Source organism: Betta splendens, chromosome 5, assembly GCF_900634795.4.
Source record: "Betta splendens chromosome 5, fBetSpl5.4, whole genome shotgun sequence".
In the NCBI taxonomy this organism is placed as follows: domain Eukaryota; kingdom Metazoa; phylum Chordata; class Actinopteri; order Anabantiformes; family Osphronemidae; genus Betta; species Betta splendens.
Genome location: NC_040885.2, coordinates 12,953,392 through 12,967,483, shown reverse-complemented (window position 1 = coordinate 12,967,483; position 14,092 = coordinate 12,953,392). Strand labels below are relative to the sequence as shown.

General features: G+C 42.2%; 2 protein-coding genes across 7 annotated transcripts; one reads left to right on the top strand and one right to left on the bottom strand.

Moving 5' to 3' along the window:
• The first annotated feature begins 314 nt into the window (after positions 1–314).
• brpf3a (bromodomain and PHD finger containing, 3a) lies at positions 315–9,179 on the top strand. 4 transcript variants are annotated; one of them, XM_029152268.2, is made up of 13 exons: positions 315–361; positions 2,036–3,562; positions 3,806–3,962; positions 4,679–4,810; positions 5,055–5,183; positions 5,291–5,603; positions 5,687–5,998; positions 6,114–6,665; positions 6,738–6,795; positions 6,962–7,050; positions 7,193–7,290; positions 7,381–7,535; positions 7,614–9,179. In XM_029152268.2, exons 2-13 carry the CDS (start codon positions 2,055–2,057, stop codon positions 7,795–7,797), a joined length of 3,687 nt encoding a protein of 1,228 aa, XP_029008101.1. In that variant the 5' UTR covers positions 315–361; positions 2,036–2,054; the 3' UTR covers positions 7,798–9,179. The 4 variants fall into 4 exon arrangements, with proteins under 4 accessions (XP_029008101.1, XP_029008102.1, XP_029008103.1 ...); XM_029152269.3 differs by having other exon boundaries at positions 325–646; positions 4,682–4,810; XM_029152270.3 differs by having other exon boundaries at positions 325–646; positions 7,217–7,290.
• A 245-nt stretch (positions 9,180–9,424) lies between these two features.
• Positions 9,425–14,014, bottom strand: mon1bb (MON1 secretory trafficking family member Bb). Of its 3 annotated transcripts, none has more exons than XM_029152274.3 (6): positions 13,992–14,014; positions 13,244–13,335; positions 12,547–13,146; positions 11,502–12,294; positions 11,046–11,193; positions 9,425–10,666 (listed from the first exon to the last, which is right to left on the bottom strand). In XM_029152274.3, exons 2-6 carry the CDS (start codon positions 13,317–13,319, stop codon positions 10,439–10,441), a joined length of 1,845 nt encoding a protein of 614 aa, XP_029008107.1. In that variant the 5' UTR covers positions 13,320–13,335; positions 13,992–14,014; the 3' UTR covers positions 9,425–10,438. The 3 variants fall into 3 exon arrangements, with proteins under 3 accessions (XP_029008107.1, XP_029008104.1, XP_029008105.1); XM_029152271.3 differs by having other exon boundaries at positions 13,858–13,998; XM_029152272.3 differs by lacking the exon at positions 13,992–14,014 and adding an exon at positions 13,872–13,985.
• Between the last annotated feature and the right edge of the window lie 78 nt (positions 14,015–14,092).

Here is a 14,092-nt window from a genome sequence, read left to right as displayed (position 1 = left end):
AAAAGAGCTGTTTGTTGTTTTACTATGTGGTTATTACAAAGAGACAGTGACTTGTTTGAATGTAGACCTTAGAAATAATATATTGATTACAAATAGCAGGTGTGTAACAGGTACAATATGATGCCCGAATGGAAGATGGGGCGATAAGGCGCGCAATATATGTATGTTTGCTTTTCTCATCGCTTCTGTCTGAGATCATCTCCTGATAGACTGAGATGAGTTCGCGGTATTGCTTTGACCAATCAGAAATCGATGCGCGTTGCGTGCGAGGCACAGCGAAGACCTCGGATTGGCTGAGGCGTTTTTTCCAAAGGGGCGTATTTTTCAAGCCATCTTGACTGAATATTTAGCCTCTTCCAAGGTACATTAATTTGATATCTTCGATATTCTGCTGCCTACTAATTGATAACTGCCATCGTTTGAAAGGTCGGGACCGTGACAATGAGACCGGGTCGAGTTTGTGTGTTTGACCGGAGTCAGGGAGGAGAAATGAAGTGCTGAAGATGACGCTGTCGCTCCTGAAATTACCGGCTATCTAAGCTAACAGCTAGCATGTCCGCCTCGGTTGTAGTCTGTCACTAGCTGACATTTAGCCAGGTGCAGTTATTCTGTTTGCCACTCGCACTGCAGAGGCCGGATTTAAAGGGTAAACCACTTTTTTTTCAGTATTGTCTGTGTTGCATAGAAAAGCGTTAGGTTTGTGAGACTATTTCAGTTTGTCCTGTCCGACCGAATAACGTTATCTCATCAGCAATAGACAATCTTGTTGCAGGGGTCTAGAATACAAAGCAATAACGTTACCCGTAACGCTGCACATTTGCGGTATCGTGAGATAATATATATGTGCAAGCCGTGTATGCGTTGAGGCACGGTGCATACAGTGCATCTGCTTTCTGCTTGCGTTTGGCATATGTAATTGGGCTCCTAATCAACTTGCAATACAAACGTTGTCGCTGCTGTTGTGCGCCTAAAATGGCTGACAGATGTTAGAGACTCGGGTTGGTATTTAGCACCCCTCAACCAAACTACGCACAGCAACAAGGAAAAAAAAAATAGAGCATACTGTCATTTGATTGGCCAGGGAGAAATGTGGCGGCGTTACTGACTCTCCATTGGACCAATGGGGGAACAGCTGACCTGCATGCATGCGAGCTGTACGGTTTGTGCAGCAAGAACTGAGGTGACATGCAGTGTTTTTTATTTCAGCAGCACCAGAGTTGACCCTTTTGTGTCCAGAAAAAAAACAAGTTTCGACACGCCTAGAAATATACAATATTTATGGTAGAATAGGGTAGAATATTACAGGCATAAATAATAACAGAATGGCAGCGTTTAATCAGCTGTTGGTGACAAGACGTTTTTCTCACCTCAGTAGCAATTGATCACCAGGGAGATAAAATTAGTGCAATTTAATAGTGCAATTTAAGGTGGATAATCCAAACTAATAGACACAAACACACTGGCACAGTCCCACTGTATCTGGGTCAGATGAACATCACACACACATTTAACATATACTCGCAAGTCAATTGGTGGTTTTTTAAACTATTAAATTAAAATTATTATAAGAGCACATTAGCACTATCAATGCTGAAGAGTAATATTATATCATAATATTATTTCAAAAATACATCTTCTACTCCATGTTTATTTATCACATGAGTGGTGTTAATAAACTGGTAAATACACAATAGTTTTTTTTTTATAAAATTGAGTGTAGTAATTTTAAATTTTACAAATCTAAAAGTTACATCGAATGTTTTAGTGCAACATGAAGTCATAGGTTATCAAGCTACTGTAAAACACAACAGAGAAGGTATTAAGCTATGAAAGCCTTACCTTCCTTGTTGTGTTTTACAGTTTATGATGCTTTTTACCAAGATTACCATCTGGTTTCTGTCTGACTTTTTTTTTTTTTTTATATTTCTTGCTTGTTTTCTGTTACTGTACTATATTTTGATAATGATACCAAGTATTAACTAGTAAATCCAAAGAAAACAAATCTCTATTAAATTGTCTTCTTTTCATCTGTTAGGGAGTGGGTGTAAACTCACATGCGGAAGGTGTGGAGGAGGGAATGTGAAACAGTTGCTAACAGACTCAACATGGGTAGGGGTCGAGGGCGAGGGAGAGGAAGGGGCAGGGGCACATCTGGCCAGTTGCGGCCCCCCTCGCCCTACAGACTGCAGCTCTCTCCATCCAGGGAGACCTTGACCTACGCTCAGGCACAGAAAATAGTAGAAGTGGACCTAGATGGAAGGCTGCATCGGATTAACATCACAGATCCACTGCCAGTTATAACTGAGGACGAGATGATGGCCCAGGACATTGCTGAGTGCAATAGCAATAAAGAAAACAGTGAGCAAACACAAAGTAAAACCAGATCTTGGAGGAAACCCCCTGGAAGTAAAAACAGGAGGAGTGTTAAAAATGCCTCGCACCAAAACCAGCGAACTGGTTCCCACCAGCACACAGGAGCTACCAATTCTTTCCAGCACCTGCCCTTCGAAGCATCTCTGCCGGAGCCTACTTTTCGCACGTTGAATTCAGTTTGCCCTTCAGAGGCACCCCCTCTCCCAACAGCCTACTATCGCTACATAGAAATGTCAGGGGAGGAACAGGACAGCGTGGCAGAGTATGACATGGATGAGGAGGACCTGGCCTGGCTGGAGATGGTCAATCAAAAGAGGGTGTCTGACGGTCACGCCTCGGTGGCTCCGGACACCTTTGAGTTGCTCATAGACCGTCTAGAGAGGGAGTCCATCCTAGAATCCCGTAGCCAGGCTCTGTCTCAGAGTGCCGTCGATGAGGATGCCTTTTGCTGTGTCTGTTTGGATGATGAATGTCTAAACAGTAATGTCATCCTGTTTTGTGACATCTGCAACCTAGCTGTCCACCAGGAGTGTTATGGCGTGCCCTACGTACCCGAGGGCCAGTGGCTGTGCCGCTGCTGCCTGCAGTCCCCTTCCCGTCCTGTAGACTGTGTGCTCTGTCCCAACCGAGGAGGTGCCTTCAAACAGACAAGTGATGGACGCTGGGCCCACGTTGTCTGTGCCATATGGATCCCAGAGGTATGCTTTGCCAACACCGTGTTTTTAGAGCCTGTTGAGGGGGTCAAAAACATCCCTCCAGCTCGATGGAAACTCACATGTTACCTGTGCAAGCAGAAGGGCAGGGGGGCGTCCATCCAGTGCCACAAAGCCAACTGTTACAGGGCCTTTCATGTCACTTGTGCTCAGAAGGCTGGCCTGTTTATGAAGATAGACCCAGTCCGGGAAACTGGTGTCAATGGTACCACTTTCTCTGTGAAGAAGACGGCCTTCTGTGAGCATCACTCTCCTGTAGGATCTCGCCGTGATGGATCGGGAGACGAGTCAGTTGAAGGAAGAATGGTGGGAGGCAGAGGGAGCCGAGGTCAAAGGTCATATACGCAATCCTCCCCCTCACCGCCAAACAAGAAGACCTCCAAGGGTCAGAAAAAGAAGAATACAAAAGGATCAGGTGGATCGACGCGTCGCTCAAATGTGCCTGTGCTGCTTGTGCCTCAGATCCCATCTCACAGGTGAGAAATTTGCATATTCCCTAATTTACATAAACCAGCAAGTAGGTTTATTTTACTCCAGTATTTCATTAATAATATTCAGATATTCAGAAACATTTAGATTCAATTAGATTTTTTTTCTATTTTTTTTTTTCTAATTTGATTTTCTTTGAGTCAAACTGTTCAAAGTTAGTGGCATTATTATGCATCATTATTACTTACACAGGTTGCAATGTATAACTGTATAACTTAAAAAATCCACAGGCTGAACAAGATCTGCACAGGAGTTGAAGTCCAGAGGAAGAATCAATTCATGCAGAGGCTTCATAACTACTGGTTACTGAAACGGCAGTCAAGAAATGGGATGCCTTTAATACGCCGGCTTCATTCCCATCTTCAAGCCCACAGGACTGCAGAGCAGGTGAAAACAGTGTGGACACTAGCTGATTATATGTAATTTTGCCTTTCCTGCCATGCGTCTGTGCATCTTTTAAATGGGCGTTATACCCTGACATTCTTGCATGAGTCTGACCTGACTTTTATCCAGATGGTAGTGTGCGTTTCAGCATGTTCTCCCCGTGTCAGTGTGGGTGTTTTACCACAGGTTAATGACATGCAGTCAGGTCTAAATTGAATGTAAAGTAGGTTTGATTGCGAGACTCCACCTCTCGCAAGGCTAAGTTCATTTACAACTTCTAGATTAATTTTACCTAGGTATGTGATTAAGTATGAACTTAACATTAAACTGTACAGACCCTCAAAGAACCAACGTTCAGAAGTGAGTCCGCCGTTGCATTCACACCCTGTTTGTATACTCACACACAGAAATCCAGCATAAGCCCAGACATCACACTTTGTCATGGCTGATTCAGGCAGATGGCAAGTTTCCACACAATCTTCACAGTTCTGTCATTATTGCTGTAGATATCTCACTTCAGAGAGTGACAGCTTGTAAAAGTTCATGGACAATTATCATGTCTAATGCAAGGGGGCAGGTAAAATAAATTAGTCCACAGTAAAAACAGATCAAGAGGATCCGCAGCTTGTTTGATATGTTTCGAAAGTATGGGGCCTGAAAAAGTGGGTGACTGGCTGCTCACACACCTGACCACTTTGTGTTTGTCATTTCATGTTCAGAAGGAGCCTGATGAGAAGCTGTGTGCTGCGAGAGAGGAGCTTCGGTACTGGCAAAAACTGAGGCAGGACCTGGAAAGAGCCAGACTTTTGGTAGAGCTCATCCGCAAGAGAGAGCGACTAAAGAGAGAACAGGTGTGTTCAGAGGATGCGTTACACAAACCACAAGTGTGTAAATCAGTCATTTAACCAAATCCATTTTATTTCTATATGATTTCTGTAGTAATCAATGAGTGTCTGACTAATTGAGCAAATCAGGAAATAAACTGTTGTTAGAGACATCTTTTTATCTCTTAAATAACATACATGTTAATTTAAACCCTGTAGAACGACCTTGTAGTTTTCTCCTCTCCCACACGCTTACGTCATCTCTCTGCAGATGAAAATTCAGCAGGCAGCGCTCGAGTTGAAGTTGACCCCTGCATTGGTGCTCTTGCGTTCCACCTTGGAGCAACTACAAGAGAAAGACACTTCTAAAATCTTCACCCAGCCCGTTAATCTGTCAGAGGTCGGTAGAGTCTGAAAGCTCTTATATCAAGTACGCATTCTTCTATCAGCAGATATTTTTTTCTATATGATTATCAGCTTATATTGTGATTGTAACGAATCAACAAGGTCCCTGATTACCTGGAGTTCGTTTCACAACCCATGGACTTCTCCACCATGCGAACCAAACTGGAGGGACATGCCTATTGCTCCGTTGTTGACTTGGAGAAGGACTTTGACCTCATGATCTCCAACTGTCTCAAGTACAACTCTAAGGACACCATGTTTCACAAGGCAGCTCTACAGTTGCAGGAGGTGGGAGGAGCCATTCTCCGTCATGCTCATAGGCAATCTCAGAGCATTGGCCTGGACCCCAATACTGGCATGCATCTCTCAGAGGCTCCCAACAAACATGGATTTTACCACTGTTCATGGGATGATGGTGAGTTAAGATTAGGATCTTTGATCTGATCTATTTGTTAATAAGTTTACATGCCTCATTCATTGACTTTTTCCCCTTTACAGTCGACTCTCTGCTGGATCCAGAGAACAGACTGCACCTAAACACAGATGAGCAACTTAAGGCTTTACTGGATAAACTAGACATGGTTACATCCATGCGTACCAGTGGTGGCCGAACCAAACGCATAAGACTGCTGCGCCGTGAGATTAACACTCTGAGACAGAAGATGAACCAGCAGCAGCAAAACAGTCTTTCTGTGAATGGTAACGAAGATGAAAGAAAAGACAAGGAGGAAGAGGAAGAGGAGGAAAAGAAAACTGACAAGACAAGTGTTGTGGATAATGGATGTTTGACAGGGTCCAACACTGGGACAGGTAAAAAAAAAAAACAAATTTGCATTTTTTGTTACTAATTTTCTTTAACATAACTTTGCTAGTTGACAGAGTTTAAGAGGTATTTATAATTCTTTAATGGATTTACTCCATGCAGACGACTCCCCACCTATACTAGAACTTACTTGCCCAGTATCCTCACCGCTGCCAGGAGATGCTCCTCTCGAGCCCCCTGTACTGGGCATCATAACTGGAGGACGAAGGTCACCCGGGCGCTCATACAAGCGTCAGCGGTCGTCCCGCAGTGGGAGCAAAAACCAAGGAGAAGAGGAGGCTGAAGTGGGTGAGACGCCGTCTTCTCAACCAGAGGCTGTTCATGAAGTTACACCACTGGGTACTCCTCCGAATCTGCCTTTGGTTGGAGTTGGTCGGCGTACGTCTGTACTGTTTAAGAAAGCCAAAAATGGGGCACGTATGGCAAAAAACAAATCTTCACCACAACAGAATGGAAAAATGACTGAGGATAAAACCAATGGCTTGGACAGCAACTCTACCGACCTGAATTCGCCCAGTGTAACAAACATCATCTTACCTCCCACTCCAAATGCCTCACCAACACCTCCTTCTCCTTCCTCACACCACCTGAGGTCCAGAGGCCTCAGCTTAGAAAGTGAAGCAGACAAGCAGCTTCCACCACCCAGAGAAGCAGGTTTGGAATAAATACAACAGACATCATTAAGGTTCAAAAAGTTCAAATCAGTCACAATGTGATTTTTATTAGGTTTGACAAATGGGAAGCTCATCTCTCCTGAGGAGGATGATGACCAAAAGCTGAATAAGTAAGTATTGAAATGTTACTTCAGGTTGTGACTGAAGTACTGCCAGTATTGTTACATAAATGCTGTACTCCTTTCAGAGCTTCTTTATGCCATAAACACATGCCTAAAAAAACTCATCTACGCTTTTGGTTGTTTAAGTGGTTGGTTGGTTAATTCTTGTTTACAGCTGCAGCGTCTCCCCACCCAAACGTAGCCGTGGGAAACCCGCACTGGTCAAAGTCCCCAGCAGTGAGAATGGAGATGTCTCCGGGTCAGGTATGCATCATTAAAAGTAAATGCCCCTGTTGCTTATTGCATGCAGGAGACTATGCACATTAACACCAAAATCTATTCAGTTCTGAGTTTGAGCTCAAGAGCTGTCACAAATACAAATTAATATGGAATATCCTGTTCACAGGAAAGTCTACACTTCTGTCTTTAGATACAGAAAGCGTGCTCACACCACTGGACCTTGTTTGGGCCAAATGCAGAGGATATCCATCATATCCAGCAATGGTGAGATGATGGTTTTCAGTTTACAATGCAACAGGCGCATATACAGGTAATGCTTAAAAGCTCTACTAAAGCCACAATCTGTTGTTACAGATTGTTGATCCAGACATGCCCCAGGAAGGCCTTCTTCACAATGGCATCCCCATTCCAGTTCCCCCTGTGGAGGTGCTCAAACTAGGCGAGTGGAGACAAACTGAGGAAGGAGAAAAACTCTTCTTAGTGCTTTTTTTTGACACAAAAAGAACTTGGTAAGATTCAAACAGACAGGATGAATCTCATTCTGACTTATAGTCCTGTTAAGTCAGCTTTGTCACTTTTACTTTCAGGCAATGGCTCCCTCGTAATAAACTACTGCCTCTTGGAATGGATGATACCGTCGACAAGCTGCGCTTAATGGAAGGCAAGAAACCCAGCGTTCGCAAATCTGTCCACACTGCATATGACCGGGCCATGGTTCACTTAAACCATGTAAGAGGAAATCTTAACTTCACTCCCTCCAATTTTATATAGATTTTAGTATGAACATATTTGCCACTTTAATTTACGGTGTTCTTCAGCAAAGCTCTTAAAAAGGTGGGAAAGTAAAACCAAGAATTACATTCCCAGCTGTTGCGGTAAGGTTTTTTTGCATAAACGTCCTTTTTTCATTTTTAAAATTAAGCAAAGTGCTGAAAGCATATAGTAATTTATTCTTGTCATTTTTTTAAAAGGTTTTAAACAACCACTGTTGATGTGTGTCCATATAAAGTTTTTTTTAGGCTGACTTAAGAGAAGTGTAAATATTTACTTGTGAAAGGGATTTTTTGATTCAAAACACATTTAGATTGTATCTGCCATTGAAATGTCACTGTGTTTCATAAAGTGTGAACGTCTCACCTAATGTTTACGTCATTTCTGGACTCTTAAGTAAGTTTGGCTTTGACCGCCTTTGACACCTTTTTTAAAATTTGATCAAATTTGACAATTTTCTCTAGGCCTTACCTGGTCTACTGTGATTTAGTTTTAGTTTTTGAGTCTGAAATCTAGCCTTTTATTTACCAGATCTTTTGACACTTATTTAGTAATTACAACACAATAGACACAATGGACCTAGAAATGAACTTTGGTCAAATGGCTGTCAGCGCTACAATTTACATGGATTTGGTCTACCAATGACTTGTTGGTGTTTTTTTTTACTTATTTTTCCATATTGTGAAACTGTATCATGAATCTAGAATGTTGCAGCTACTTGGTTAGTTAAGATGTGAAGCCACTACCGAGGTGAAGCAGATTTTTTTTGTGTTTATTTTGACATAGTCTACTGCGATCACTCACTGAAGAAGTTGCAATTGTTTGCAAATCTGGCTGAAATGACTTGAAAAGCACAATTGGCCTGTTGTAGGATTGGTGTCTCCTGGAGCCATATTTGAGGCAAAACCGTGTATGTGTGTGGGTGTGTGTATGTATGAGTGTACAGTATATACATATATATGTATACAAGCTCAGTGTAGTAAAGGTGCATGTGTATAGTTTTGTAAATATGTAAATGGATGTTTATATTCGCTTACATGAGGTAATTTAAGGAATGCAGAAATCAAATTTAGATTTTAATTTATAATTTGTGAAAGTTAAGAGTGGTATTTAAAAAGTAAACTATTGAAAAGATTTATGTATGATGCTAAGTAGCTCTTTGTAATAGTGATGGTATTCACCAACATGTCAGAACATATTATGTAGAAGTGAGGTGGCACAAGGCCTGAACCCTGTAGGCCACAGTGCAGCACTGGCCTATATGAAACGTGTTTTTCCCTTGTTGGCACAGGAGGTTTTTGATCTTGTCATTTGGAGTGTACTACAAGATCTGATCTGCCTGAGACGATATTTTCTCACAGAATAAATGCTGTTTGAAACAACTCGGCAGCTTTGTGTTTTTTTGTTTTGTAGGTCTGTGCACTTGTTTGGTCAAACCATCTTAGTTTAGCAATACAATAAGAAGAATATAGAAATAATTAAGTTTGCCCATATTTTTATATTGACCAGCAACATGCAAACTGTGAATTTGTTGTTGTGAATTTGGTACAAATTCATAGTTTTTACCAAGAAAGTCACAGGTTTTAAGTAATGAAGTTCTTTCCTTACATATTAATTAGGACAACTGTGGATTTGTACAACCTGGGATTTATTACATAACACGATAGACATACTCTTTAAGACATACTGCAAAATAACAAGAGGTTCCTCAGAGGACACGAGGATGAGGCTACAGTTTAAAGACCATCTTAACAAAGCTATAATCCAAAAAGTCACCTGAACTCACTACAACAGGCATCAACTGATTGGTACTGATTGTACCAGACGTATCTGAAGGAAAACGCTGCCCGATGTGGCATGTTTTCTGTTTAGACATGACCTGACTGTTGTAACTGTGACACCAGATAAAGTGATCTGGTGTCACAGGCTTGGATTTCTTTACAAAATAGAACATGTACTATGCGCGAATGTCATTGGTGAACTGAAACAGTGAGATGTCAAAACACCATCAAGTTTTAAGGTAACAAAGATTTGCAATCAATTCATAGAAGAATTTGTTCGCTCACGCCCAAGGCCTATCCCTGTTCTGGTAGCTCCAGTTATTCCAGTTTTTGTAGATACTTTTATCTCCTGTAAATTCTGCTTAACTTCTTTTTTGTGAAATAAAAAAACCCTAAAAATTAATGGCGAGACTGAGAAAGTAAGTTTAAATACATTTTTCTAATCTTAGAGAAAAACAGAAAATGACTTGTTATAGAATTCGAATGAAGATTCATCTGTTACATTCACTGTCTGTGAGAATGTCTCGCTTGCTGCACTAATAAAACAATATAAAAACATATAAATATCATTGCTAGTATTTTCTACCTCAGTTTAATTTAAAATGTTCTAATGCAGTTTTGTCCTGGCTGTTTCATATTGAAAGCTGTGATGAAATTACATGCTTTCTTGTTAGGGAAAAGATATAAGACTAGTTTCAAAGAGCTAATTGCTTATTAAATAGTAAAATGTAGTGTATAATGCAGGTACCCAGTGTCTGTCAAGTCCAACATGTGTCAAAAGAGAGTTCAAAAAACCCCTGGAACCAGTGTAACAAAAATTTTGTAAGAGCCAGAGCCACTACTGCAGTAGTAAGCAGGCTCTATAGAAGCGATAAGTAGCCGTTATCTGTGGTGTCTTGCTGGTCAGATTTGCCACCTCGGGAGCTCTTGCTGGGATTTGGGGTGGTTGAATATTTCGGGGGGTATCTGATGAAGAGACGGTCCTCCTCCTTCTTAATCCACCTGAGAAGCTTGGTAATAGCAGTTATAGCACAGGCCTTTGTCACCAGAGGACTAAAGCAGGTGTACAGTTCAAATTTACTAGTGACCTACAGGGAGGAAAAAAGGAAACCACAGTCAGACCTAATATAAACCACATCAGTGTCATACTACATTTCAAGTTTAGGGTCTGTTTAGAGCACAGTGGTCCAGTCCTTGTCCTCGAGAAGACCTGTCCTGCTTCTTTTGCAACCACTCCTGATTTGCTGAACACACATAATCCAGGTAATCGGCAGTAAGTAGGACAGGCAGGACTGTGGCCTCTCTTGGACAAAGACTGGACATCCCTGATTTAGACATACCCGTGTCAAGGATACACACACAGACACAGAACCAGACACAGACACAGACACAGACACAGACACAGACACACACACACACTGATGTGGACAAAACACAAAGTATGTATCACTAAACACGCATTCATACCCAGGCTAGTAGAGTTTCTCTCTCTGCAACATGGTAGATAAGCTTCAGAGGTCGTGAGGTGCTGTGAATGCGGCTGTGCATAAAACGATAAAGGTCCAGCAGTCTCATTTTCTCCTCTTCACTGGTGTACGGCGCTTCCATCTCTGGGCTAGATGCACCGACAGATAACAGTATAGATTACAGCCAAACTCAACAGAAGTTCTTTTACAAGTGTTTGTAAACAGAACCACACGGTCATCTTTTCTGCAGTGTTTGTATACAGTGTGAAAACTATGGGCTTTATGTCCAAAGCAGAAGCAGTGTGCAATTTAAATACCAGTCTATTTGTAGTGCAATTCAAATATTTAAATATTATACACATAAATCACTGATTTTCTTTCAATAACAGCACCAGTAAATATTTGTTCGCCCTGCCTATGATTGCATGGACAATGACACACATTCACAAACACATACCTGGTGAACTGAGTGAGTTGGCGGTAGTTGTCTGGCACATCAAAGGGTTTATACATGAAGTGTCTGAGGTCTGAGACGCCCACTTGACTCACACTGTATGACTGTGCTTTGGCAATGAGGCTCAGGGAGTTCTGAGCCGCCATGGCCTCCTCTATCTTCCTCTTGCATTCAGCTACAGCATAAAAAGCCTCCTTGTCTGTCGAGAGCAGCAGCAAGCAAACAGTGCATTCTGGAGGATCCAGGTAGGAAATGTATGCATAAAAATAACAGTCAGGATTAAAGAGGGGGAGACAGATGGGTGTCCAGATCTCCCCTGCTTGAAAAGCAGAAGAGGCTCCAATGAGGTTGAGCAAGAGGTGGACATCAGCGGGCTCCAGCCTTGTGTCCTCAATAACAGTCTTTTCTTGGACAATGGTGAGCAGCTGGTTCTTTGCAATGAGGATGGAGAAAACCAGATTGGGTGTAATAGCTTTCTGCAGGATCTGGCTGAGAGAGTCCCTGAGAGAGCATGCTAGGGGTAAGCAGTGCACAGCTGCAAGGAGGAAGCTGGGATCTGAATCCACCAGGTTAAGAAGTCCATCCAAGATTTTCTCTGAGCCTGCCAGGAGCCTCCGAAGATCATAGTTCTTCTTGTGTTCAAAAATACGAGATATGCTGGCCTGGGTGAGCATGCTGACGATCTGATAGTACACATATAGGAGCTCCCCACGCAGCTGCTCCTCAGACTGGCGGCTACTGGAGACACACACCAGCACCAGGGGCCCCTTCTGTAAGAACACAACAGTGTGCTCCTCTAGTAGAAGAAATAAAAAAACAACACATGCAAAAAAATGTTAATTGTTAAGAAACAGCAAAATGTTTTATTAATAACAGGGCGTCAGATCCACTGGGGTCACATATAAAATACTGGTCACTTCCCAGCCACAAGCATGTGGAAAGGCCCAGAGGATGCATGCTTGTAAATTGCATATTCAGTAAAACTATTACAGAAGCTGTATTGCAAACATAAACACACACATACAATACTGTCAGACAGCGGACTCACCTGAATAGACTGAGCGGATGATATTGTCTCCACTCTGGACAAAGGACACCAGTGCCATCATGACTCCCATTGTGGATGAAAGAGCCTCTTCACTGCCGTATCGGGAATAGATGGGTTTGCCTGCTTCGCTTAGCACAAAAACGTGTTTTCTGTGCTGTCGCCAACTTTCAGCCGTCACATCCTCATCTCTGTGAGACATAAATGCAGGAGATTCCTGGGTGCCTGCCTCCAACAATGGAGATGACCTTCCCTTCACACCGATGCCTTGCTCCTCCAGCTTAGCCTTTGCCAGCATTGTAACCACAAACTCCCCAGAGTCACTCTGGTCATTGTCCATAGCGGTATCTTCCTTTTCTCTGTCAGTTGACTGAGTGGACACATTGTTCAGATCCACTGAGGTTTCAGCCTCCTCAGTCTCTAGCCTTTTCAGCTGGTTAGAATGAGGCTCAGCCACACTATGCTCCTTCAGGGCAACATCTGATTGCTGCAGCTCTGCAGGCTCCTCTTTGTCAGCAGTGGAATTTATTTCTTCTTGCTTCTCCCCTGCATCAGGGAACATATGATTCCCCAGAAGGCTTAGAGAGGTTACCAAGGTGTCAGCTATTATAAAAACAAAAGCACATTTTAATTGAATTATGTAAATGAAAAAATGAGATTACTTTCAATATTGAATTAAAAGATTATACAGTTAATTTACCAGGTAGGCTGCTTTCTGATGGTGGCTCAGAAATGTGCACTCCCTGTGCTTCTCCTTGATGATTGTCTCTCTCCATGATACCATCCCATGCACTGGAGGTTAAAAGTAAACACTGTGACTAAACTACTACACATAAACATAGTTTATATTTTGGGCGTTTTAAAGGTCAAAGATGAGCATTGTAGCGAATGGATCACAATATCCTGTGAATTACAGCACTGATACCCAAATAGTGGTCAGATCACATGATAGCAGATGAAAAGTGGTTACAGAGGATAATTACAACTCCAAGATAACGAAATAGACTGTGGAATTTAGACTTAATACAACTCACAGCACGCTGGCTAATGTTACGCTGCAAACAAGGGACAGTTGTTTTGACCGAGACACTAAAACACCTTATTTGACCGGCACATTTACGACTTACCAGTCTGCTAACTCATACACAGTCGAAAAAGCTTAATTGCTATTATGATGAATGTGTGACTGAAATTCGATACAACTCAGTACATGTTGGCTAACCTGCTAGCAAGCAACACTCAGATATATTCCATGGCCTTGGCTTAACAGTGAGCAAAAAACCATCCCCGGTGAACTGATATAGCGGTACCTACTATTAAAAACTTACGATTATCGCACAGTCGAAACGTTTGCTTGAAAACCAAATTTAGATCATGAAATGTAAGCAGCCACACGGTCGCAAACAAGCTGTCAAGGATGAGAAGCAGAAAACAAATTTTCCTCTTACCACAGCAGACATCCGGAATCTCTGATGACAAGTGCTCCTGACCAATGGGACAGCTCCGAATGTCACGTAGTCCCGCCCCTTAGATTACGTTACAGACAGCA